The following is a 24,968-nucleotide window of genomic DNA, read 5'->3' as shown; positions in this document are numbered from 1 at the left end:
TGCACAACAGTCAAGAGGCAAACCTCAGTGTCCTGATCCTCATCTCAAGCACTTCAGCATCTCGCCCTACCCTGAAAGCCACAAGGCAAAAGTGCTTCAGCAGCCTCACAGCTTGGTCAAGCAAGACTTGCAGGTAAGCCAAAGTCTGCTTAACAGCTGTAATGCAGCCTGGCTGCTCCAGGGAAGGGACATGGCTTTGCTCACCCAACTGGGCATGGAGCCTGGGACAAGAGGTGTCTGAGGGATCACACAGGACTCTCTCAATCACCAAGCTTCAAGCTGCCCCAGCCCCGCTCCCATTCTCTCCTTGCGCATAGCACACAACAAAAGGAGGGTTTCAAGAAGGTGTTTAATGATGGCAGTTTCTATTGAAACATCAGAAGTCCATTCAAAGTTGGCTTACCAATGTTTTCTTCAAAGGAAGCTTTGGTCACAATGACAAATCCTCAAACCTCTCTAAAAATAAAGTTCAAGCAGTTGTACAGAACAAAACACACAGGCCTGCTAACTCCTCGCACATGAACACTCAGCTAACAGAAAGGAAATGAACCTCTCAGCCTATCACCCTGCAGAGATTCTACCACGTAGAGGGAATGGGTATGGACAAAACATCTGAATGCATTAAGTGCTTATGTGTTCAAGCTTCACCAGTGGTTGCAGAGGTCTAGTCTGGGCTTAAAATAAGCATTAGGGTAGCACAAGTTAGTGTGCTAAACAAAGCGTCTGCAGCTATCGCCACATCTTCTATGGGGCGGAGTGGGGGAAAAGGCAAAACCCCAAGAAAACCAACCCCAAATACAAAGCTCACTCTGTACTTCTGACTGAATTCTGCAGGCAAGCACAGCACACCAATTTCTGGCTTCTCAAATGTAATCTCCAGTGGCAGGGCTGGGGTTGGAATAAAGCAGCCGCGATTCTGCGCGGCGTTTTTCCTCCACAGCACAGCATGCACAAATAGGAAAGCCTCCAATTTGCTTGCTCTGACTCTGCTGCTAGTCAGTAGGGTTGTGTTTTTTTTTTTTCCTAAGCACTGAGTGAGCTACAGGCAGACATCTGTAATAATGTTTCTCTTTTCATTTCCTGCAACCCCAATAAAATAGGCCTTTAAAAACGCTCTTGAACAAAGCAAGTTCGACTACGCAACAGAAAATAGCAGCAGATCCTAAGACACAGTCACAACCAGATTAAATCTGCAGTGTAAGATACACAGAACATTAAGGTAAAAACACTCATGTAGTGGTTAAGAGCTATTTCTTCTCCCAATGAACTCCTAGAACTACCTGAACCAAAGAGTTCAAAGTATTATAACGATGTTTTAAACTCATTCCTAGCATTACAAAAATATTCATATATATATAGACGAGTCACATCAAGTGCTCTTAAAATCTTAACTAAATAGAGCTATAGAATATTTAACCAGAGACTTTAACTCACATACAGCAACTCTTGTAGAGGTAAACATTGCCTCACATTTTGCAACAGCAATTTTGAGTATCCAACAAAGCCTTCAGATCGTTTTCATGGCCAAGAGCAACTGCTGAGGTTGGCCTTTTATTTCCACTGAGCAGCTGCTGCTTCCCTCTAAGCACTTTTCAGCTTGCGGCACGTGGTTTGGGACCTTCCCGAGGAGCAAGAGCATCCCAGTGGTAGTTGAGCACCTCTGTCTTCAGCATCTTAAACATCTGGTCTCTGTGTCCCACTGAGATCCAGCCATGCTGCAGGAACAGTGGGATTTTTGAGGCAGCAGCCAGCCAAACCCAGCAAGCGACCTGAAGTTGTTAGCAAAACTCCTCATGTCAAGAACTGACTCGCCCTGGAAGAGAAGTCCTGTGTGCACCTCCTCATCTCTTTCCCATGTTACTTGGTCTCACCTGTCTTCTGTGCAAAAAGGTTCCACTCCCTCTCCACCACTCCTGATGCTCAGATTAATGAGTTTGGCAAAGACTGGACAAAGATGTTGCCATGGTGTCCACTCAGACAGGGCAGCCATCTCACTCCACTGCCTCCTCCTAATAACACAGAAGCCTTTAACCTCTTTCTCCTCTCAGCATTGTTACTTCTCTGACTTCAAAAAGACTTAGTCTGCCTAAGAAGTTTCATTCCTGTCTTCAAAGTTCTTGAGCTGTGAAGAGACACAGAGTGTCCCTCAGAACCACCCAGCTCGAGTCTGAAAGCTGTTTTATCCAGACAGGGAAAGAGCCCTGGATCTCCATCTCGACCCACAGTGTACAACCTCCTGGTCCCCACCATTCCTGCCTACCAGAGCACAACCTGCTCACCCCCATCCTCACCTCACAGCTGACACCTTCGATATTGCTTAGTAACAGTAATCTGGAATGACTCAAACTCATTCCATGAATGAGAGTAACACAGCACTTTTATATTGCCTTGATGACTAACACAAGCCTGCTGTGGGATTTTTCCACCCAGGCTGAGTGGGTTGTTTGCAAAGCCTTTGCTGAGTCATGGCTAGAGAAAGCAGATGTGTGATGGGAGCTTCTCTGACAAAAGCAGAAGGCTGCTGGGATGGAACAAGAAAAAAAGAGTGTTACCCTTCACCTCCTTTTCCTGACTGCAGGGCCCAAGGGAGCTGTGCAGAACCACTGTAGACAGTGGTATCATGACAGAGCAGTACAGTATTCTCAGCAAGCCTCAAATCCCAGCAGGCCCTCAAAAATAAACCCCCCCTCAAACCTGGCAGCCTGCTGCAGTGTGCTGGTGCTTTGCCAGAAACTCTGCAGCCTCCTTAAGAGGCTATAAATGCAGGAGGCTACTAGAGGGTTAAGCAAACAGTGGGATAATCCCAATTGGAAAGCAGACATTCCCCAAGGAAAGCAAGGTGACAGCCAGTTTAAAAACCCAACATGAAAGGTGCTAAGGGGCACAGTAAAGTCTAAACTGCATCTGTGGTTACTTGAAAGGCAAACCACAAAAGGAAAGAAACTAACCCAGTTAGGTTTGCCCTTTGCAACCACGGCCTGGAAAGTCTACATACTTGTGGTCTCCTAAACCCAATCCCTCCAGATGCAGCAATCTAATTCTCATCGTGTCATCCCACAGCTCTGACCTTTGCAGCACAAAGCACAGCTGGGAGCGAGGGTTAAAAATGCATCCTTGAGTTAAACGAGATTTGTCAAGCAGGTGGTAAGGAAAAACTTCCAGTTTGATACAGATTGAGATCACTTACATGAAACTTGCATGAAAAATAAGAGGAGTTCTTCCTGCAATCTATTCATTCCCTAGGAGAACTTATTTTGCTTAGGGGTTAAAAAAACAAAAGCAATACAGATTAATTGTAGAGAAGTTACAGTCAGCACAGGACAGTACAAAACATTGGGTTTAGTCCCTGGGCAGAAAGTTACAAAAATATAGCTTCTTTAGTCCAAGATTGTTGTAGTTTAGGGCATGCCTGGTTCATCCTAGCTCCCTGTGGTTTCATTTATTAACGTTGGTCTGATCAGAGCTCCTTGGAACAAAGTCATCACGAAAGGGAACAAAGTCATCACGAAAGGGAACAAAGTCATCACGAAAGGGAACAAAGTCATCACGAAAGGGAACAAAGTCATCACGAAAACTTAGTGCAATTGTTTAAAAGAAACAGAAAAACAGAAGAGAAATAATTCAGTAGCAAGTCAGTACAATTTTTCTACATGTGTTAACCTTCCCCAATAAATCAGGGCTTACATTTCCACTGCCTAAAGTCATTAAGTCACCTCTAAGGCCCCAAAACCCTACACCTTGTTTTTTTTCTCTTATACATGATCTGTTTAACAAGGACCAAAGTTTAACAGTGACTGAGGGATTGAATTAGGATGTTAGAAAAGAAGTCCTTGGGGCAGCTTGGTTCCATCTTCCTTTCTTTCCTTTTGCACAACTTAGACTGGAATGAATCCTCAAGTCAGCACAAAGGGCTGCATCTTGGTGTGCTTTGGTGACACTGAAGGAAGGGAGAGCTGAGTTTGCAAAGAGGAACTCTGGTCATGCCAAGAGAGCAGTTTGGAAGCCAGGGAACTGAAAGGTGACATTTTGGTCAGGAGATCCATAGCCTGCTGTACAAACAGCATCTTGAAGAGGTGAGGCTTGGTTTGGCTGTAACACTGCAGAGATGAAAGCCTCCCCTTTCACAGTTACGGCTTCAGCAGGTCCCTCGACAGCAGAGCGACATCTTGCAGGGCACTGATGCTCCATAGAGCTGCTTTACCTGGAAAAGGGCAAGAATTAGTACAGCTGTAGATCTGCAATTACACAGCTGAGAGCAGAGATGAGAACCCACATGCAAAGTGAGAAGAAACCCAACATGGCAGAAAGGCAAACGCAGCATTATTCACAGTGACTGCCAGCAGCCCCCTCCGGCAACTGACTGCTGTGATGCCACTGGGCACCCGTCTGATGTTAACACCGTGCCAGGAGAAGCTGGATGAAGCAAAGAAAACAAAACCAGAGCTGTATCAGACAAAACCCAGAGGCTCAACGTTCCTGTGACCAGCCACTGTGGGAGCATGCACAGGGGGACTGTTATTTACAAGAGGGATGTGGAGATGCTGGAGTGTGTCCAGAGCAGGGCCAGGAGGATGCTGAGAGGGCTGCAGCAACTTTGCTGTGAGGACAGACTGAAAGAGTTGGGGCTGTGCAGGCTGGAGAAGAGGAGGCTCCCAGGTGACCTTCTTGTGGCCTTCCAGCACCTGAAGGGGGCCTACAAAAAAGCTGGGGAGGGATTTTTTAGGCTCTCAGGGAGTGACAGGACTGGGGGGAATGGAACAAAGCTGGAGGTGGGGAGAGTCAGCCTGGATATGAGAAGGAAGCTGTTGAGCATGAGGGTGGTGAGAGCCTGGAATGGGTTGCCCAGGGAGGTGGTTAAGGCCAGGCTGCATGAGGCTGTGGGCAGCCTGCTCTAGGGTAGGGTGTCCCTGGGCATGGCAGGGGGGTTGGAACTGGCTGCTCCTTGTGGTCCCTTCTAACCCTGACTGATTCTATGATTCTATTTCACTGCCTGTGAAGCAGCATCCTGAACCTTCACACTTTTTCCACACCATTGCAGCTCCTCGCTGAACAACACACCTGGACACTCCTTGCTATGGATTCTCCTTCTGACACCCTGCTGCTTGAACTGCTTCAGGGTTCATAAAAAAAGCCTTTACAGGAATTTGTTACACTCCATGAAGGAGACAAGAGCTGTCCCCTGGGACTGCACCACCAGTGTATCACTGACTGGAGGAGGCAGCGAATGTGGTGCGCTTTGTAATAACTGTTACAACTGCATGAGCAAAGAACCTGGCCTTCAAAAAACCAAACAAAAATTGCTTTATGACCAGCTCTTTCCTCCCCTGCTGCGGGGGACTCGTGGGAAATCCTTAACAGCAGCACCAAAGCTTTGGTAATTTGTTGTATTTACAGTAAGCAGTTGACTATGGTGGTGATTTGCACCCCCTTCAGATGAGGATAAACGATAGCCCTCTGCTCACACACAACTTTGCACTGCTGCCTGCTGGAAAAAAAAATGAATTAAGCTGCTACAAACCCCAGTGCAATTCACCTAGCATCATCCAGAATGGCCTGTAGCTTTTGCTGGCAGGGAAAAAAAAAATCCATTAGACCTGCTCCCTTGAGAGTCAACACCTTGCTGTAACAATCAGACAATACCAGCAGGCTCCATTCAGAGATGCACACAGGCAGGATGTGGAAAGGACATGAAAGACACCAACTGTGTAACTCTCACACTCTGCAGAGCCTTCCAAAGGTTGAGCTCTGCAACTCTGATGAAGATATTGCCAATATATTTTGATGTAATCAGTGCCTGAAACAGGGATGAGTCCAGGATTCAGCCTTTGCATGTGGTGTATTTTCCCTCTAAACCATTCAAGATCAGATTTGATGTGGCCCTGGGCAGCCTGATCTAGTTGGAGATGTCCCTGCTGACTGCAGGGGGGTTGGACAAGATGACCTTTGAGGGTCCCTTCCAACCCAATGCAATCTGTGAATCTGTAAAACACCCTGCAAGCTCTCAAAGCCCTTTAGTCCCACGGCAGTTGAATAAATGTTCTTGTCCTCTTCCCTCTGCCTGCCACTGCTCCTCACACATAAATCTTTCTGCTTTCAAGAGCACTTTGGAAGATGCATTCCTAAAATTCTTCTGCTTTTTGCTGCCGCTGCTGCTGTCAGAGGGAAAAAATTACAGTCTGTGTGAAAAACAAACTGAGGAATTTCAGAGAGCCAACAGCAAGGACAGAGGCTTCAACCCACCCCAAGAAAACTATCTTTCAGTACTTATTCAGGAGCCAGACACTGGCCCTGGCACAACTCCAGCTCTGGCATTTAAATTCCAAGCTCTTTCTGGGCTCTCATGTGGCAACTATCACCCCAGACTCCAAATGCTCTGTGGGGACAGTTGTGAAACTCATCCAGCTGGGCTCAGCAAAGCGTAGCGAGAGCAGAACGCGCTGCCTCCAACAGCTGCAAGTCAGCAGGGAGAGGAGGCACTGCTGATATTCCAGATTACTGAAGTGCTTTCAAAGCCTTTCATGTGCAAGGCACCACAGAATTTATTCAGTACTTGTTTTCAGTTTTCTATTGAAGCTGACAAGAAATCCCCCAATGAGCTACGCTGGAGTTAATAAGCTTAATAAGCTAACAATTTTATTTACCTTTGCAGAAACCGCCTCTTTTTGCAGCTGCTTGCATCTCTTCCCTTGCACAAAAACTAGCAGAGTGCCCTTCATGAGGGATGGATACTAATACCGGGGACACTTGCCTGTAACCTGCTGTACTTTGCTCCTCCATTCTTGAGTATCCACAGCGCCAACTGCCCCAAGAATCTATGGATTAGTGCCACCAAGTATCATGAAATCGCAGAACTGTCAGGGCTGGAAGGGACCTCAAAGATCATCTAGTTCCAACCCACTGCTATGGGCAGGGACACCTCACACTAGAACAGGTTGCTCAGAGCCACATCCAGCCTGGCCTTAAAGATCTCCAGGGATGGGGCTCTGACCAGCTCCCTGGGAAACTTCTTCAAGTGTCTCACCACTCTCACGCTGTTGAAGAACTTCTTCCTAATGTCCAGTCTGAATCTACCCTCTTCTAGTTTTGCTCCAACCCTCCCAGTCCTATCACTACCTGACACCCTAAAAAGTTCCTACCCAGCTTTCCTGCAGTCCCCTTCAGATACTGGAAGGCCACAAGAAGGTCTCCTTGGAGCCTTCTCTTCTCCAGACTGAACAGCCCCAACTCTCACTGTCTTCATAGGAGAGGAGCTCCAACTCTCTGATCATCCTCATGACCATATCATTCCTGCTGCAGTGCACTGCCTTGCTTGGGAACCTCTATTGTTTAGTGGTGGGCAGTGGCTGTGTTTGCCACTGTAGATCATGAAACCAGCACAACCTCCCCTTGACCTCTTAGAAGAAAGTGCTGAAGGGGCAAAAACAGGAGAGAGAGAAATCTTAAAATCTATTGATGCAATGAGAAAAGAGCAGAAAGTGAGGGTGGGATTGAGCTTCCCACTAATTCATTTTCAGAGGTGTGTAGCAAGTGTAATCCCATAAAAAAACATGAGAAAGCATCTCTGACACTTGAGAAATGATGGCCAACAGAGTTCATGTGCTCCAAAAACCAATTGGCCAGGGATACTTTCCAGCCTTCAGCAGCACTGACTGAAATGGCAATCGAGAAACAAACACCCTTTCCACGTTCAGTTTGCTTCCTTTGTGTAGCTCTAGAGTGACCTCAGAACAAATCCTGAGCTTCCTATCCAAATGCCTCTTTCAGTACCAGAGCAAACACCTACAGAAAAACATCCTCCACATAAAACAACAACAACAAAAAAAGGTTTCCATGAAGCTTTTCAGGGAATGATTTGGCCCAAGGGAAGCATATCAACTGAGAGTCCAACACAACACCTCAAAGCCTCCTGAAAAAGAAGTGCTAAAAAAACCCACCCTCACAACAACAACCTTCAGCCACTAGGCCACTTTACACCATCTGCTGTGCTTTGATGCCTCATGTAAGGCTGGAAACAAATGCAGGCAAGGACAAAGCATTCAAGGCAAGAAAATGAACTGCCTGAGAACAATTGGAGAAGTAGATGTTGCTTCTCCCCTGTTGCTGCTAGACACTAACTGCCTTTTAATTACAGTGCTGTTTGTATTGCATGGGGGAGCCAGCACAGAATCTCATTACTCCCCCAAACATCGATGCAAGTGTCAGTACAGATCTTCCAATGATGGGAGGGGACCTCAGACAAACCAGCCTAGATCCACCCATGGCATCCTCAGACAAGACTTATGCTACAATCCCCAGCCAGTCACTAGTGGTGTCCCCCAGGAATCAGTGCTGGGCTCAGTCCTGTTCAATATATTTAGTGAGGATCTGGACCAGGGGATTGAGTCCAGCATTACTAAGTTTGCAGATGACACCAAGCTAGGAGCAGGTGTGGAGCTGTTGGAGGACAGGAGAGCCCTGCAGAGGGACCTGGCCAGGCTGGATGGGTGGGCAGAGGCCAATGGGATGAGACTGAACAAGGCCAAGTGCAGGGTTCTACACTTTGGCCACAACAACCCCAAGCAGAGCTACAGGCTGGGGACAGAGTGGCTGAGAGCAGCCAGGCAGAGAGGGAGCTAGGGGTGCTGGTAGAGAGTAGCTGAAGATGAGTCAGCAGTGTGCCCAGGTGGGCAGCAGAGCCAATGGCATCCTGGTCTGGATCAGGAACAGTGTGGCCAGCAGGACAAGGGAGGTGGAGTCACCATCCTTGGAGGTGTCTTCAAGAAGCTGTAGATGTGGTGCTTCAGGACATGGTTTAGTGGTTATGGTGGCTGGGTTATGGCTGGACTCAATGACCTCAAAGGTCTTTTCCATCCTTAGTGATTCTGTGAACACCGAAGTAATGCACTTAAGTCTTATGCACAGGAGAAATTTCATGTTATGGCATTCTAGGCCAGCTTTTCAGATTTCTCCCTACCACCATGGTGGTGACAACCCTAGAGATCTGAAAGCATGGGACTGTCTCACAGTTCCCATCAGTAACACTTGAATTGAATAATCACAGAATGGCTTAGGCTGGAAGGCACCTCAGAGATCACCAACTCCAACCTCCCTGCCTCCCCTCCATGGGCAGGGACACCTCTCAACTAAACTCAGCTGCTCAAGGCCTTGTCCAGCCAGGTCTTGAACACTCCTAAGGAGGGGGCATCCACAGCCTGTCTGGGCAGACTATTCCAAAGTCTCACCACGCTCCTACTGAAGAATTTCTTCCTAAGCTCAAGTCTAGCCCTGCTCTGCCTCAGCTCCAAAACATCTCCTCTTGTCCTGTCTCTAGACACCCTTATGAAAATCCCTCTGCAGCCTTCCTGCAGGATCCCTTCAGCTATTGGAAGGCAGCTCTAAGGTCCCTCTGGAGTCATCTCTTCTCCAGGCTGAATAACTCCAGCTCCCTCAGGTTATTCTCATAACAGCAGAGCTCCAGCCTTTCTGGTCTCAGTCTTTGGAAACCCACTCTCATCTCCCTACTAAGAATTCACAGGGAAAGTATCCAGGAAAGAGGAAAAGGGGCAGGAGACACAAGCAGTTAAAGCAGGCCATGGTGAGACAGATCTTTTGCACTGTGGGAGTAACAAAACTCAATCCCAAAGCCAAAACTGCACAAGCTGAAATTATTAAGGCAAACAGAAGGCAGCTACAGAGAATGACAACAGTCAGGCAAGGACTGATAGGAGTCTTCCAATTCAAGAACTAATTTTAATAACACAGTTCTTTTGAAAACAAGCAGTAGAATGTGCAGGGCTGTGTTCTAGATGCTGGCACACATGTGTGTGGAGCAAATGTGTTGCTGTCCCCTTTCCAAAGCCAGGAGATGGGCAACACGAGTAAAGTCTGTGAAATCACCAGTTAGGAGTTGTCATACTCAGTGTTTTTATAATTAGGAGAGGTTATTTCAGCCCAAGGGAGACAGATTTTGGAGTTGGCCTAATTTGGATGAGAATGCAACTCAATTTCTGTGGATGTCTTGATGCAAATGAAAATGAGGCATTCAGCTACCCTGATGCTATAAATCAATGTACAGCATCTTTATGTGCTGAATGGCTGCCATAAATCTCAGGCCCTGAACAGGCACCAAAAGTTTTGAGCTGTCACACTGCTGCTTTCCCAAGAAAGCAAATGCATTTAAGGGAAGTTTGCTGCCAAGGGATAATTGTTGGCACCATCAGTGAGGGACTACAGAACAACACAAGAGCACTCTGGTGCAAACCCAGAGTTCAGTGGAGATTCACCATCATTTTCCTCCAGGCTGAGGACAATAGCAGTGCCTGGGAAAGCAGCCCCTGATCCACAGCCCTCCATCCAGTGCTTGTGTGGACACTGAGAGTGAAAAGGGACAACTGCCAGCAGCTGCCTGAGAGGGCAAGCTCAGCCTGTTAGACCTTGTTAGCTATTTGGGGCACATGTATGTCATTGTGCAGCTCTGCAGAGCAAAGAGAAGGGCAGACAGCCTAGGGGTAGCAATGTGGTTATTACAAGAGCAGGAGAGTACAGAGCAGTGTGTGCTGAGAACGGGCAGAGGGGCTGGAGACTCATAAAAAAAGGGAGACTCTGACTGCCTCACCCCTGCCAAGCTGGCCCAGCAGAGGAGAAAAAAAGAGTTGTCTTCACTAATAAGAGCTCAGTGAGCAAGCCTAACTGGCCAGGCTCACAGCAGTACCTGTATTTCACATCAAACACTGTTGAGTCCTCGTCCTCATCATCTTCTTCGTTCAGAGGAGCCATTTCCACCCGCTCGGCTGGGGTGGTGATTATGTCGTACTTCCTGGTCTTCTTAATCCTCTTGCCAGACCTGAAACACAGAAGTGAGCAGGGTCTTTACATACTACTCTTTAGAGAGGCTGAAGCTCTTCCCTCCAACACTGAACCACTGCTCTGATTCAGACCTCGCCAGACACGAAGGCTGTGGAGCCAGCCTGCATCCCCTCCTGCTGCCTTTTTGTGCCCCTCGGTGTAGAGCACAGCTTCTTGTCATCTGCAATCCAGATCAACAGCAGTCTTTCAGCTGCTGACACACCAGAGGTCCTCTGGCATGCAGGGCAGGCATCTGAGTGCAGAGCCCACAGAGTCCTTCCTGCTGCCACGTTCAATAAGTGAGACGTGGGCTTAATCAGCTGCAGCAGCCAATGTTTAGATTAGAGAGTCCAGGTTAAGCCCTGCTGAGACAGGGGAATGTTCTAGTCAGGATTACGAGGAGTAAAGGGGTGGTGATGTTTGGGTACAAACAGCCTAATCTTTTTTCTTGCCACCAGGCCAAGTTCAGGACTCCAGAGAAACAACCTTGAGCCTTGCATGAGAAGCTGCATGCTCTGCACACTGAAAAGTGCTCAGCTACCAATCCAACTACCACCTCCCACAGAATCACAGAAACATTCAGGTTGGCAACGCCTCTCAGGATCACCAAGTCCAACCCATATCCCTACTCTGCAAGGTTCATCCCAAACCATACCCTCCCAAGCACAGCATCCAAGTGACTTCTAAACATATACAGACTGAAAGAGTTGGGACTGTTCAGTCTGGAGTAGAGGAGGCTCCCAGGTGACCTTCTTGTGGCCTTTCAGTGTCTGAAGGGGGCCTAAAAGAAAGCTGGGGAGGGACTTTTTAGGCTCTCAGGGAGTGACAGGACTGGGGGGAATGGAGCAAAGCTGGAGGTGGGGAGAGTCAGAAGTGGAGGTGAGGAGGAAGTTGTTCATCATGAGAGTGGTGAGAGGCTGGAATGGGTTGCCCAGGGAGGGGGCTGAGGCCCCATCCTTGGAAGTGTTTAAGGCCAGGCTGGCTGAGGCTGTGTGCAGCCTGCTCTAGGGTAGGGTGTCCCTGCCCATGGCAGGGGGATTGGAACTGGCTGCTCCTTGTGGTTCCTTCCAACCCTGACTGATTCTATGATTCTATTCTACATCCAGGGTCAGTGATTCAACCACCTCCCCGGGCAGCTCATTCCAGTACCTGTCCACTGCCTCTGTGAAAAAAAATCTTTCCTCTCCTCCTGGAGACACCAGCCTTACTTTCCTTTTGGGATGGAGATGCTCAAGCACCTGAACTCCCAGGGCTTCAAGAGATAAATTCTCTAACACTTTCAATTAAAGACTCGGCGCGTGGCTTCTCGCTAATTCACTGCCTCCAGCTTGAACTGTCTGGGTTCTTATCTCCTGGCTCCTTTAATACACACTGGGAGGGCCACGCTGCTCATGCATGAATCCACTTTTGTGATTATACACTGAAGAAGGTGCTGATGTGTACAGCTAGGCTCTGGGGAGAAAACCAGGTGGGTTTGGTTAACACTCTGCAGAACCTTCTCCTTCACCTTTTATACACTACAACTGGCAACTGCCAAGCCTGAGAAGGGACCTGGTGCAGGCACAGCCAAGCTCCCTCTCAATCTTGGTAGTCACAGCCACTGCTCCAAGCAGGCAGCATGTCACAAGTGCACTTTCTCCCTGGAGAAGCCTTGCCCTGCCACATCATGCAAGGTGAGACAAATTCAACAGTGCTGCTTTGGGATTCGGGAGTCCTAGCTGATGGGAGGTTGACCATCAGCCAGCAATGTGCTCTTGTGGCCAGGTGAGGCAATGCCATTCTGGGTTGTATTAGCAGGAGTGTGGCTAGTAAGTTGAGAGAGTTTCTCCTGCCCCTCTACTCTGCCCTGCTGAGGCCACATCTGGAGTATTGTGTCCAGTTCTGGGCCCCTCAGTTCAAGAGGGACATAGAACTGCTGGAGAGAGCCCAGCACAAAGCCACAAAGATGCTGAAGGGAACAAAACATCTCTGTTATGAGGAGAGCCCGAGGGAGCTGGGGCTGTGCTGCTGGGAAAAGACCTCTGCAATGGTTATCAATGTGTGCAGGGTGAATGCCAGGAGGCTGGAGCCAGGCTCTGCTGGGTGATGCCCAGGGACAGCACAAGGGGCAATGGGTAGAAGCTGGGCCACAGGAAGTTTCATGTGAACATGAGGAGGAATTTTTTCCCTGTGAGGGTGACAGAGCCCTGGAACAGGCTGCCCAGGGGATTGTGGAGTCTCCCTCTCTGGAGCTATTCAAACCCTGCCTGGATGTGTTCCTGTGCGATCTGGTGTAGGAGATCCTGCTCTGGCAGGGGGGGTTGGACTGGCTGAGCTTTGGAGGTTCCTTCCAGCCCCTGACATTCTGTGACTCTATGATTTTTGCATCAAGAACTTCAAGTTACACAGCAGCAAGAACCAAGGTTGCATTACAGAGACCAGGACTCAAGTCTTGCCCTTGCACCTCTGCTGCAACAATCCTTCCCAGGCTTAAAGTAAACCTAACCTGGTGACCAGCTCCGATGTGGAAGTCTCAATGCCTCTCCCTAGCTTTGTTTTTGGGCAGTAGTCCAAGGCTGAATGAACAGGTTGCAGCCCTTGGGATGGAGCAGTTTGCATTCCCTCCTTGTTCTAAAGGCTGAGGTTGCATCAGAAGCCAGAAGAAAGTCGTCTCCTGCCGCCTAATCTTTATAGCAATCTGTGCTGCTGTGGCACGTAGAGCACAGACAGGGTGGTTTGTTCCATTACTGCTGTTGTTGAAATAAGCAATTTTATATCCAATACAGCAGGACTCTTAACCCAAACACTTGAAAATCCTTTTGAAAACACTTCTCTGTGTTATTCTGCTTCTCAGCCGAGACCTAGCAGCAAAGTGATGCAGAGAGGTCTCATCTTACACGCAATGCATCGCCTTTTACAAGAAACATTTACTCCCACTGTGAAGCCTAAACATAGAGCAAAACTAACCTGTGTCTGCTTGTCTCAACAAATCAAGCACAGCCTTACCACTTACTTTACAGTCCACGCTGCCTTTCCATAGGTTCACCCATTTCAAACCAGGTCTTTACTGAGCAACATCTTCCCTCATTCCCTCCACTGGAAAACATCGCTTCAGCGGAGCTGATCCTACACCACCACTTCCATGGAATTCAGCCTACAACACAATGTTGGAGCATTTGAAGCAATTACTCCAGAGTAAGTATTTTTAGAAATGGGAAACTAGAAGCCTTTAGCCTCCAGCCATTAATTAGTCTATTTGGGCCACACTCTAAAGAGAAGCAGAACTCACTACACGGCGATCTATTAATCCTCCACGACCCTCACTTAACCACAGTGCTCATTTAGACAGGGGATGAAGTTCATTTTGCTGCTGGTTTTTGGCTGAGCTGCTACAATCAGTTGTTTGCCCTTGGCAGGGTCTTTCCTTGCCTCTTCTTCCTCAATTAATTCCACACCAGATTAGCCAGCTAATTTGTCATTAATCTGTACTTTCAGTGGCCTGTTTTCTCACACTTGCTCATTTGAGAGACACCCCCAGGCTTCATAAATAGCAGAAGAATTACCCAAGCTAACTTTAAAGGAAAGCCCTGGGAGTGTCCCTACATGCACACAAACTGAGCCTGCCTGTCAGGAAGCTGCTGGCACACTAAAGCTCCCAGACCTCAGCAGGATCCCTATAATCATCAGTGATGGCAATGCAAAAGGAAAAGCATTTTATCAAGTGGGTGGGCCCAAGCAGCATCCTTTGTTTGCAGACAGCAGAGCAGTGCAGGGCAGGAACTGCAGAACACAAGTGTTTCATCAACTCTGGAGACCTCCCAACCCTCGTGGGCAAAGGCAGTCCCCTCTTTCCAGCCACATTTGGTTTGTGTGGGGCTTATTAGAGCAAACATGAAGCGTGCTGGAAGCTGTGGTTAGGGCATACCTCCTACACAAGGACAAGCTGGAATGCTCCCTGAGCGGTTCAGCCAGGGGAGAGGCAGTAGTGGGTATTTCAGCACAGAAAACTCTTCCACTTTCAAAAAGCCCACGTTGTTTCTACTGTCTGACTTCAGCCACCCCTCCATAATTAGAAGTGAATGCTACAAGCCTTGCACTGAATCATCAGGAGGGGAGGGGGGAAGTTAACTGCAGCCAGGGATATTCCAAAGGTTATTTCACTTTAGACTATGAGCGTCTCCCACCAAAACTCACTGGTGTTAACAGAAGGCAGGCACAGTGAGCACAGAGATTAACTGAGAGATGAAGTGATGTGCACACACTGGCACTGCCCCTGGGCTCAAATGCCTGTGGTGCCAGACACCATGTCAGGGTCTGGTCCATCAGAAATCAGATGTACTCCCTCTGCTGCACCACCCAGCGCAGGGAGGGACAACGTAGAGAGATGGGTTAGAGCAGAACGCTGACTTTGTGTCTCTGTCCTTTGTCCAGGGGCTATTTTGGTCAAGCACCAGTCATATGCAGCACTTCACCCTCCTCTCTGAGGCATCATGTGAAGGAGTAAACATTCAAGTCAACTCATTATATTATTTACGCCTCTGATCTATTTTAGTCAACAACTCTGGTATTCAAAGTTAATGCTCCTCTTGACCCAGAGAGAGAGGTCTCCGTGTTCCTTATCATTAACACTTCCTGCCAAGGGATGCAAAGGGAACTTCTTAGCTGACTGCTCATTGGAAGTTTGCTTAAGCCAGCTCCAACCATCCTCATAGAACTGTAGTAATGTTTTACCAGGAATGAAACTGGGACCAGTTTATTTGCTGTTAATGGGCTCCATTAGCAGTTAAAAAAAAAACATGGCAATATAAAGCTGGGGAAACTCCAGGCTTCCTACCAGCTGATGAATTAGATCAGAGATATTTCATTAGTGTGAATCTGGCTGGCTCTGCTCTCTGAATGGTGCTGGGCACAACAAAGTTAAAGCACGAAGCCAAGTGCTCGCATGTGCTCTGGATTTCCGTGCTGCAAATGGAACTAGGGACAGCCCCACAGCACTGGGATGGGGAGGAATGGATCTGGAGCTGCAGGCCTTCAGCCAACATTCTTCCATGCTTTGATGGGTTGGCAATTGCAATGAGAGTTCCTTCTCTTTGGAATAGTGTGCACTGCAGAACCTGAGTGCTTCTCAGCACATTTGCCTATCTAAAGGAGAGTAACATCTCCAGTGTGCTCTGCCTTGGAGTCCCCTGCTCTCCAAGACACAAGCCTTGCAGAATTCTACAGCCTTGGGTGTTCCTTGATGTCCATGGTGATGCTGGGTTGATGGTTGGACTTGATAATCTCAGGTCTTTTCCAACCCAAACAACTCTGATTCTATGATTTCTGCTGTAGCAAACTGAAAGTGCTGCTGTTTCTAACATGAAGTCCTTAAGATGGAGCATATATGACCACAAAGAATAATGGCACTTCTAATAGGATTGATGGATCAGAGACTGCTACTGGGAATAACTTCAGGAACACCTACATGGGATATTGTTGTGCTTCAATGAAGCAGTGATGTCTGTCAGCAATTCAAACACAGCCACTCACATCTGGTGGCCAGTGCCAGCCAGGTACTTCCAGAAATCATAGCACCAGTCAGACCAGTGCCACCTGAGACATGCTTGAGAGGTCTCTTAATGTTCTACATGCAGAGCTGTAGAAAAACTTTTTATGATCTCCCCAAACTCTTTGAGGCAGCAAATCCTAGAGCAAGAAAGCATTTGAGCTTTGTAGTGACTGTTCACATCAGAGCTCTAAAGAACTCAAGACAGTGATGCTCCCTCCTTCCTTCTGCTAATCTGTTGTCCTGCTCAAAACCAAGTCTCCCCAAAGACAGGACCTCTGAGCCCCATGATAAGTGTCCCATTTGTCATTCTCTGTGGCCCTAACTAAACTAACATGCAGCTTAAATGAAGCTTTCAACCTGGGTTACAAATGTCAGCTTTGCTGTTGGATTTTCATTCTTCATTTAAGGTCATTTCAACAGAAGAGTTTTTCTTCCTTGTTTTTGTCTTTGCTGGAGTACTCTAACTGGTTATAATACAATTAATTTTAAATCAGTCAGACTCTCTGGGGTTAAGCCTTGGATGGCCCAGAGCAATTGCCCAATTCAACTCACAGAACAAAGGGTCTTGTATCCTATGATCATATGCTTGAGCTTCTCTCCTCAGTCTCAGTCATTTATACCAGTTTTGCAATTACTGAAAAACTAAGCTTCAAGTGATATTTGAAGAAGGAATCAAAACTGAGCAACAGGTAATGGCCAAAAGCAAGGAGTTAAAAAACAGGTAGGTAACTTCTCTTTCAAAATCTAGCTAAACAGAACCCAAGATGAAAAAGGCTACTATGAACGGGCAGGTCAAGACATGTAGAAAATACTTCTAGCAGAGTTTTCTACAGCTGAAGCTTTAGGTTGTTTCAGCTGGCCCATTTGAGCAGAAATAACTTACCCAGTTTCCCTAGGAGGTATATGGTCTACCAGCACAAATAGCCACATGTAAAAACTAAGTGTCCTGGGAGCTGGTGCCAAGAATTAACTGAGCTCCACTGGGAAAGAGAAACAGGGCAGAGCACAAGGGTAAAAAGGCAAAATCCAAAGCACAAAGAGTGAATTTAGCCACATGATGCTGTTGCAAGACACTGCTTCTTGGTAATGCAAACTACCCAACATTCTGATTGGGAATAACATGAAATTTGGTCTGCTCTGGAAATGGTTTTGGTTTGGGAGCACACAGTTCCCCAGGGGTACATACAGGAAAGAAAGCAAACCCAGAACTGAACTTGCCACCCCCACAAAGACTATAGCAAATTAGGCCTTGCCACAAGCAGACAAGTGGAGGAGTCTTGTCTGGCCCTCACAGTCCCTGGTAGCCACAAAGAGAAAGGAACTCTAGACCACTCTAAGCAACACCCCAGTCTGATTCACAGGACCATCAGATGAATTCAGAACACAACATTTCCCAGAAGGCATGAAGTGGAATCTCTGAGCATTGTTTTAAAAGCATGAGCTGGAAAGCTAGAGAAAATGTATCTATCCCTCCTGAAACAAATAAACAAAAAAAGGGGAGAATAATACATACATTAAAATGAGATGAATAAAAAAATGCATTAAAAAATAAATCCAACCCCTGTGACAAGAATATCTCACCACTCACCAGTTCATTTCATCTCTACAACCCATATCTAAAAGGATAATTTACTTCCAGCAAGCTACAGCAATTTCACAGTGAAGGTTTAATCAAAGATTGGATTTCAGCAAAATCTCTTTAATAGGAATCCATGACACTTCAGGACAGGAAAAAAATGGCAATGTTTTTGACTAAGTATGAACAAAGCTCTTATTCTGATGGAGAAAAGCTTTACATTTATGGAGGGTAAATCCCTTATCTCTTCTGCAACAGAATCTCCTCCAATCTATGTTGTCAGCTACAAGTGCAACACGGTACAAACGTACCTGTTGGTATTCTCCTCTCGTTTTGCAGCTGGGGTAACTGTTTACAAACAAGTGCTGTCAGACAAAGAAATGCACTCAGAAGCTGAAAGCTTCATTTCCCATTTTCCTCCCAGGTTCTATGAAAAATATATGAGAGATCTCAGAGGCTGATTTTCTTGCAGATCTTTAATGCTGCATTAACTCTGATCAGTTGCGTAACAACGACTTTGGCATGGGAGAATTAATCCATCATTTCCAAGGTGACTTTAGCTTGGGCCTGCTTTTGCTGCTGATGGTGGTATGGGGGAAGGTCTTTTAAAGAATCATAGACTCAACCAGGTTGGAAGAGACCTTCAAGTTCATCCAGTCCAACCCAGCACCCAGCCCTAGCCAATCAACTAGCCCATGGCACTAAGTGCCTCATTCAACCTCTTCTTAAGCACCTCCAGGGATGGTGACTCCACCACCTCCCTGGGCAGCCCATTCCCATGGAAAAGGCCTCGAGGATCATCAACTGCAACTTAACACTTCTAATTAACTAAACCATGGCAGTAAGTGCCTCATCCAGCCTCCTTTTAACACCTCCGGGGATGGTGACTCCACCACCTCCCTGGGCAGAGTTCCAATGCCAATCTCTCTCTGCCAACGACTTCCTCCTAACATCCAGCCTAGACCTCCCCTGGCACAACTTGAGACTGTGTCCCCTTCTTCTGTTGCTGATTGCCTGGCAGAAGAGCCCAACCTCACCTGGCCATAACCTCCCTTCAGGTAGCTGCAGACAGCAATGAGCTCTGCCCTGAGCCTCCTCTTCTGCAGGCTGCACACCCCCAGCTCCCTCAGCCTCTCCTCATAGGCTTTGTGTTCCAGGCCCCTCCCCAGCCTTGCTGCCCTTCTCTGGACACCTTCCAGCACCTCAGCATCTCTCTTGAATTGAGGAGCCCAGAACTGGACACAGCACTCAAGGTGTGGCCTGAGCAGTGCTGAGCACAGGGGCAGAAGAACCTCCCTTGTCCTGCTGCCCACACTGTTCCATTTTGCTACCTCTGCTTCGAAACATTCAGCCTTACACCAGGTAGAGGAAATAAACTTTCCAGGATCAGAAAGAACAACAAACAGAAACTCAAGCATTTCACTCTACACTTGGTTATAGACTTCCCAACTCCACCTCATACACCTAGTACCAATTTTGCTGTGTTTCTCCATGACAACTTTATACAGCAGCAAAGTGGTTGTATTGATTTAAAAGAAGGCCCTTCAATATTTTACTGGGTTTTCCCAAAGCACCTTCCTTTAATGAGCAAATTTATTTGCATTGTCTTCCTCCAGCTGCTGCAACGCATAAAGAATTTAGTTAAATGTCAATTTCTTTAGAAAAATATCAATTTTTATAATTTTGGTCTTTATAGACCACACTTTATCACACCACCCTTGTGAAGAGTGCCCTTCGGACACGGAATCAATTCAGACACGGGCGAAGCGAAGCGTTCAGCTGCAGCCACCATGTAAATACAAAGGAGCTGCCTGAAGATGCAACAAGAAACTTCACTTGTTCAGCTCCTCTGTCACCCGAGCCGTGGGGCACACCTCCTCCCTTGCCAGCCAGCTGCCACACTGCTGCCTCTCTCCTGCTGCCCTCCACCCAGGCGTCAGATGACTTTAACCGCCTGAAGTGTGCTACCCTCCTGGCAAAGCTGGGCACCAACGGGCTACAACTTCTTGTCTGTACACTGTGCAAGTCAGAGGCAGCATTCAGCACACCATGGAGACTCTGGCCACTACTCAGAGAAATAGTAATTAATGCTAACCGTGCCAAATGGAGCTTTAATATTTGTTTTTCTTCTGCTTCAGCAACAAACCGAGAGGAAGACTGATTTTGTAAAGGCACTGAGTTTAATTTGCTCGTGTCCTTCACAGCAGGAGACGTTCCATGAGTTTCAATAGCTGCCTGGATAACTCAAGCATGTGCCAACACCAGTTCACTTCAGTATGAACTGGCCCACACTGATACATGGACAAGGAGCTGGGGGTGTGTAGCCTGGAGAAGGAGAGGCTCAGGGCAGAGCTCATTGCTCTCTACAACTACCTGAAGGGAGGCTGTAGCCAGGTGGGGTTGGGGTCTGCTGCCAGGCAAGCAGCAACAGAACAAGGAGACACAGCCTCAAACTGTGCCAGGGGAGGCACAGGCTGGATGTTGTTAGGAAGTTGTTGGCAGAGAAAGTGATTGGCATTGGAATGGGCTGCCCAGGGAGGTGGTGGAGTTGCTGTGCCTGGAGGTGTTGAAGCCAAGCCTGGCTGGGGCACTTAGTGCCATGGTCTGGTTGATTGGCCAGGGCTGGGTGCTAGGTTGGACTAGATGAGCTTGGAGGTCTCTTCTGACCTGGTTGATTCTATGATTCTAAGATACAAGCAAGCACCAAGCAGATGCAAACTTCTTCCCAGCTTCCTGCAGCCCACCAGCACTTCTCCCAGCTCTAGGAGTAGCCACAAGTTTCTTTCCTTCCATACTGGATGCAGAAGCTTTTATCCATCACTAATCTGCCTAACTGAAACACAGGGAAGTTTGGTAACACCTCACAGCTTCAGCAAGATCAGGGCTGTGCTCTACACCAACATCTACTTTTCATCACTGTAGGACATCTCCAAGCCCATCTGTTTCAACTTCATGAAGAGGTAAAAAAGAAAGCTTTGACTTTTCTCTTTCACCCATGATGAGTTACTGCAGCACCTGCACTACCTCACGGGCGCACAGGACACACGTGGCTGAGGCTGGATGGGACCTCTGGAGAGCAAGCAGGGCAACCCAGAGCCATCTGTCCACAGACGGAGACTACACGGCCTCCTCAGGCCACCTAATCCCAGTGACACACCTGCTCAGGGTAAAACTCCCACGAGTTCTCATACATTCAGATGGACTCACACATTTCAGCCTCCAGCCACGGCCGCGGTCCCACGCACAGAGCTAGGACCTGCACGTCCCACGCCTGGAAAAAAGCAACGCCTCCTGGATCCAAACTCCTGCCCTGCTTTTCCGCAGGAGGAGGAAGCAGCAGATTTGTCAGCCGACAGCAGCTCTACGAGCGGAGCCCCCCGGAGCTGCAGGAGGCATTCACAGGCGCTGCGCTGGCGGAGCTCCGCACCGCCGAGCCCTTCCGCCTCTCGGGGAGGTGCCCGGAGGTCGCGCCGCTAACCGGGCTTGAAAGCGCCACGGGCCGGCGGGCAGGCCCCGGCCGCAGCCCACCCGACCCCCGGCCTCCCCGCTCCGCCTGGGCAAGCGCAGCCTGCAGGCCGCGGGCGGAGGCCTCGGCCCGGCACCTGTCGGGGGAAGGCGCGGCCCGGCCGGGCCCTACCTGAATACGCGGAGCAGAAGGCAGGCGATGAGTGCGGCCGTGAGGGTGCAGGCCCCGATGACGGCGGCCTTCAGCCCGGAGAGGTCGCGGAGCAGCGCGGGCACGGGGCTGAGCTGGGCCCCGCTGTGGTTACCGGGCGCGCCGGCCGGCTCGGCGGGCAGGCGGCTGCCGTTCACGGCTGCCGAGCTTGCCGCCGGCTCCTGGCTGCCGTGGGCGCCCGGCACGGCCGGCAGCAGCGCCGGCAGGAACACGCAGGCCGAGAGGAGCAGCAGCGGGACAGCGGAGCGCATCCTGCCCGGCTCCGGCCGCCGCCGTGCCGAGCCCCGGAAGGCAGCGCGGCCGGCCCGGCCCGCCCCCCCGAGAGGCGCCGCCTCCCGCGCCCGGGGCCCCGCTGCCGGGGCCGGGGCTCGCCGCTGCGGGGGCGGCCGGGCTGGGGGCCTCCAGCGCCTCCTCCCGCTGCTCCCCCGGCCCGGCGGGCTCCTCAGAGCCCCACCGAGAGCCGTTCCATCGGCGGCACCGGACTGCTGTGAATGACAGCAGGCACCATCCGCCGAGACGCGAAACGATGGCAGGGTTCAGGCTGCGAGCAAAGACGGTACAGCTCCCCCCGTGCTGCCGGCTTTGCCTGGCCTAACTGCTGAAGTGTTCGTAGATCAGATGTACATCGGGGGGAGTTCTTTTGCCTCTCCGCTGGCTTTGCTTCCAGGTTAATTTATTCACTGTTGCTTCACATCGTTGAAGTCTTCAGATTCGTGGAATGGGAGCGGCAGTTGTGCGAACCACCCGGGGTGTGCTGAGCATAGAATCATAGAACCATAGAATCATAGAATCAACCAGGTTGGAAGAGACCTCCAAGCTCAGCCAGTCCAACCTAGCACCCAGCCCTAGCCAGTCAGCTATACCATGGCACTAAGTGCCCCAGCCAGGCTTTGCTTGAACACCTCCAGGGACGGTGCCTCCACCACCTCCCTGGGCATCAGCTAAACCAGACAGGGAGAATAAATAGGGGAGCAGGGGAGCCTGCGCTGAGATAAAAGTGTGCTGCTAAGGTACAGCTTACTGCTGCTCTCCGTGTTTGGCATTGCCATGGGCTTCACCGCTGCCAAATGATTGTGCCTGGGGAAAGGGGCATGTTGCCACTGCAGTGGAGTGAAGCAGAGGAGAGGGGAATGAAGAAAAAGCTGCTTTCCTTCCTATTAGACTCCATAATTCAGCGTTAGCCTGGCAGACTATAATCTATAGGAGCACGTGGCTGAACTCTGCAAAGCACTACAGAGATGGATTCCTGCTGGCAAAGTCACAGAGGAAAGGTGGTGCTGAAATAATGAGTGGTTCATTGGCTTCCCTAGCCAATTGGGATGCTGCATCTAACACCACCCACTCCCTAATAAAAGCTTCCTGTGTTACTGGTTTGGCTTTGTTGGGCTTTGGTTTGGGTTTATTTTTTTGCAGGAAGCTATTTGGAATGAGGAAACTTTGATGTGGACAACGTGCAGAAGGCCCCTTAGAGCTGTGAATCGGTCATTAGAGAATCATAGAACCAGTCAGGGTTGGAAGGGACCACAAGGAGCAGCCAGTTCCAACCCCCCTGCCATGCCCAGGGACACCCCACCCTAGAGCAGGCTGCACACAGCCTCAGCCAGCCTGGCCTTAAACACCTCCAGCCATGGGGCCTCAACCACCTCCCTGGGCAACCCATTCCAGCCTCTCACCACTCTCATGCTCAACAAATTCCTCCTCCAGCCTGACTCTCCCCACCTCCAGCTTTGCTCCATTCTCCCCAGTCCTGTCACTCCCTGACAGCCTAAAAAGTCCCTCCCCACCTTTTTTGTAGGTCCCCTTCAGATGCTGGAAGGCCACAAGAAGGTCACCTGGGAGCCTCCTCTTCTCCAGCCTGCACAGCCCCAACTCTTTCAGTCTGTGCTCATAGGAGGGGTGCTCCAGCCCTCTGCTATGAGGATGTTGTTGCAGTTTTGTTCCCTTGCTTCCCTTTGCGCAGTTTCCCAGTCACCAACAGGTTTATTTCTGTTCAGAAACCAACAAACAAACAGAACCATGTAAAAAGTCCAGCTGGGCAGGAGGTCAAATGGGCGATGCAGCCTCCTCTCCAAACACTGGTGTGAGCACCGCTCACATCATTTGTTGTTTGTGAACACTGACCCTCAAGCTGGCCCTGCCTGTTCTAAGATGTTTGCCAGCTGATGCTTAGCCTCGGTGAGATTTCACTTGGTCATACCCTGCCGTTGGTCTTGCAGTGCAGTGCTTCTCCATAGACTGAAGGCAGAGGTGTTAGGGACTTCCAAAGAGAAAACAACCTCTGGCTGATCACATTGGAGTCCAAATGAACAGCACATCTACCATTCTCTTTTACTCATCCATGTGAAATCAGAGCTCCACAGTGCCTTGCAAATGGCCAAAGAGACCTCTTCACTCCCAAAAACTTGTGTTCACAACTCTTGTATGGCAATCCACTTGGGATTCTGCCATAAGTGCTCAGCTGTTGGACAGGAGTGATGCATAAGCACTAGATGATGTCCCACAGTAATTCTTATGTCCATTCCTTTGATGTTCCTTGGGCAAGGAAACATGATCAGCAAAGACAGAGTGGCTGAGAGCAGCCAGGCAGGAAGAGACCTGGGGGTGCTGGTAGATAGGAGCTGAGCATGAGCCAGCAGTGTGCCCAGGTAGCCAAGAGTGCCAATGGCATCCTGGGCTGGCTCAGGAGCAGTGTGGCCAGCAGGACAAGGGAGGTTCTTCTGCCCCTGTGCTCAGCACTGCTCAGGCCACCCCTGCAGTGCTGTGTCCAGTTCTGGGCTCCTCCATTCAGGAGAGATGTTGAGGTGCTGGAAGGTGTTTGGAGAAGGGCAGCAAGGCTGGGGAGGGGCCTGGAGCAGAGCCCTGTGAGAAGAGACTGAGGGAGCTGGGGGTGTGCAGCCTGCAGCAGAGGAGGCTCAGGGCAGAGCTCATTGCTGTCTGCAACTACCTGCAGGGAGGCTGTAGCCAGGTGGGGTTGGGCTCTGCTGCCAGGCAAGCAGCAACAGGACAAGGGGACACAGTCTCAAGCTGTGCCAGGGGAGGTCTAGGCTGGATGTTAGGAGGAAGTTGTTGTCAGAGAGAGTGATTGGCATTGGAATGGGCTGCCCAGGGAGGTGGTGGAGTCACTGTTCCTGGAGGTGTTCAAGAAAGGACTGGATGAGGCACTTAGTGCCATGGTCTGGTTGGTTGGACAGGGCTGGGTGCTAGATTGGACTGGATGAGCTTGGAGATCTCTTCCAACCTGGCTGATTCTGTGTTCTATGACTCCTCCTAAGCTTGCTCAAAGACATGCAGATCTTGCATGATTTGCTTGTTATATGATGAACAGAGAGTCCAGGGAGACCTTATAGTGGCCTTCCAGTATCTGA

General features: G+C 49.3%; 1 protein-coding gene across 1 annotated transcript; it reads right to left on the bottom strand.

Annotated features, from left to right (window-relative positions):
• Positions 1-330: 330 nt before the first annotated feature.
• Positions 331-21,907, bottom strand: FAM174B (family with sequence similarity 174 member B). The gene is made up of 3 exons (XM_064158051.1): positions 21,565-21,907; positions 10,691-10,822; positions 331-4,201 (listed from the first exon to the last, which is right to left on the bottom strand). Exons 1-3 carry the CDS (start codon positions 21,852-21,854, stop codon positions 4,198-4,200), a joined length of 426 nt encoding a protein of 141 aa, XP_064014121.1. The 5' UTR covers positions 21,855-21,907; the 3' UTR covers positions 331-4,197.
• Between the last annotated feature and the right edge of the window lie 3,061 nt (positions 21,908-24,968).

Source organism: Pogoniulus pusillus, chromosome 17, assembly GCF_015220805.1.
Source record: "Pogoniulus pusillus isolate bPogPus1 chromosome 17, bPogPus1.pri, whole genome shotgun sequence".
Taxonomy (NCBI): Eukaryota; Metazoa; Chordata; class Aves; order Piciformes; family Lybiidae; genus Pogoniulus; species Pogoniulus pusillus.
Note: the sequence above shows the minus strand (reverse complement) of the source record. Positions and strands in the feature narration are given on the sequence as shown.

Excerpts from the sequence above, each read along its gene's own strand:
- FAM174B (XM_064158051.1), bottom strand. The coding sequence starts at position 21,854 with ATGCGCTCCGCTGTCCCGCTGCTGCTCCTCTCGGCCTGCGTGTTCCTG. Across the intron at positions 10,823-21,564 it reads CTTCTGCTCCGCGTATTCAG|GTCTGGCAAGAGGATTAAGA; the intron begins GTAGGGCCCGGC and ends TCTGTGTTTCAG.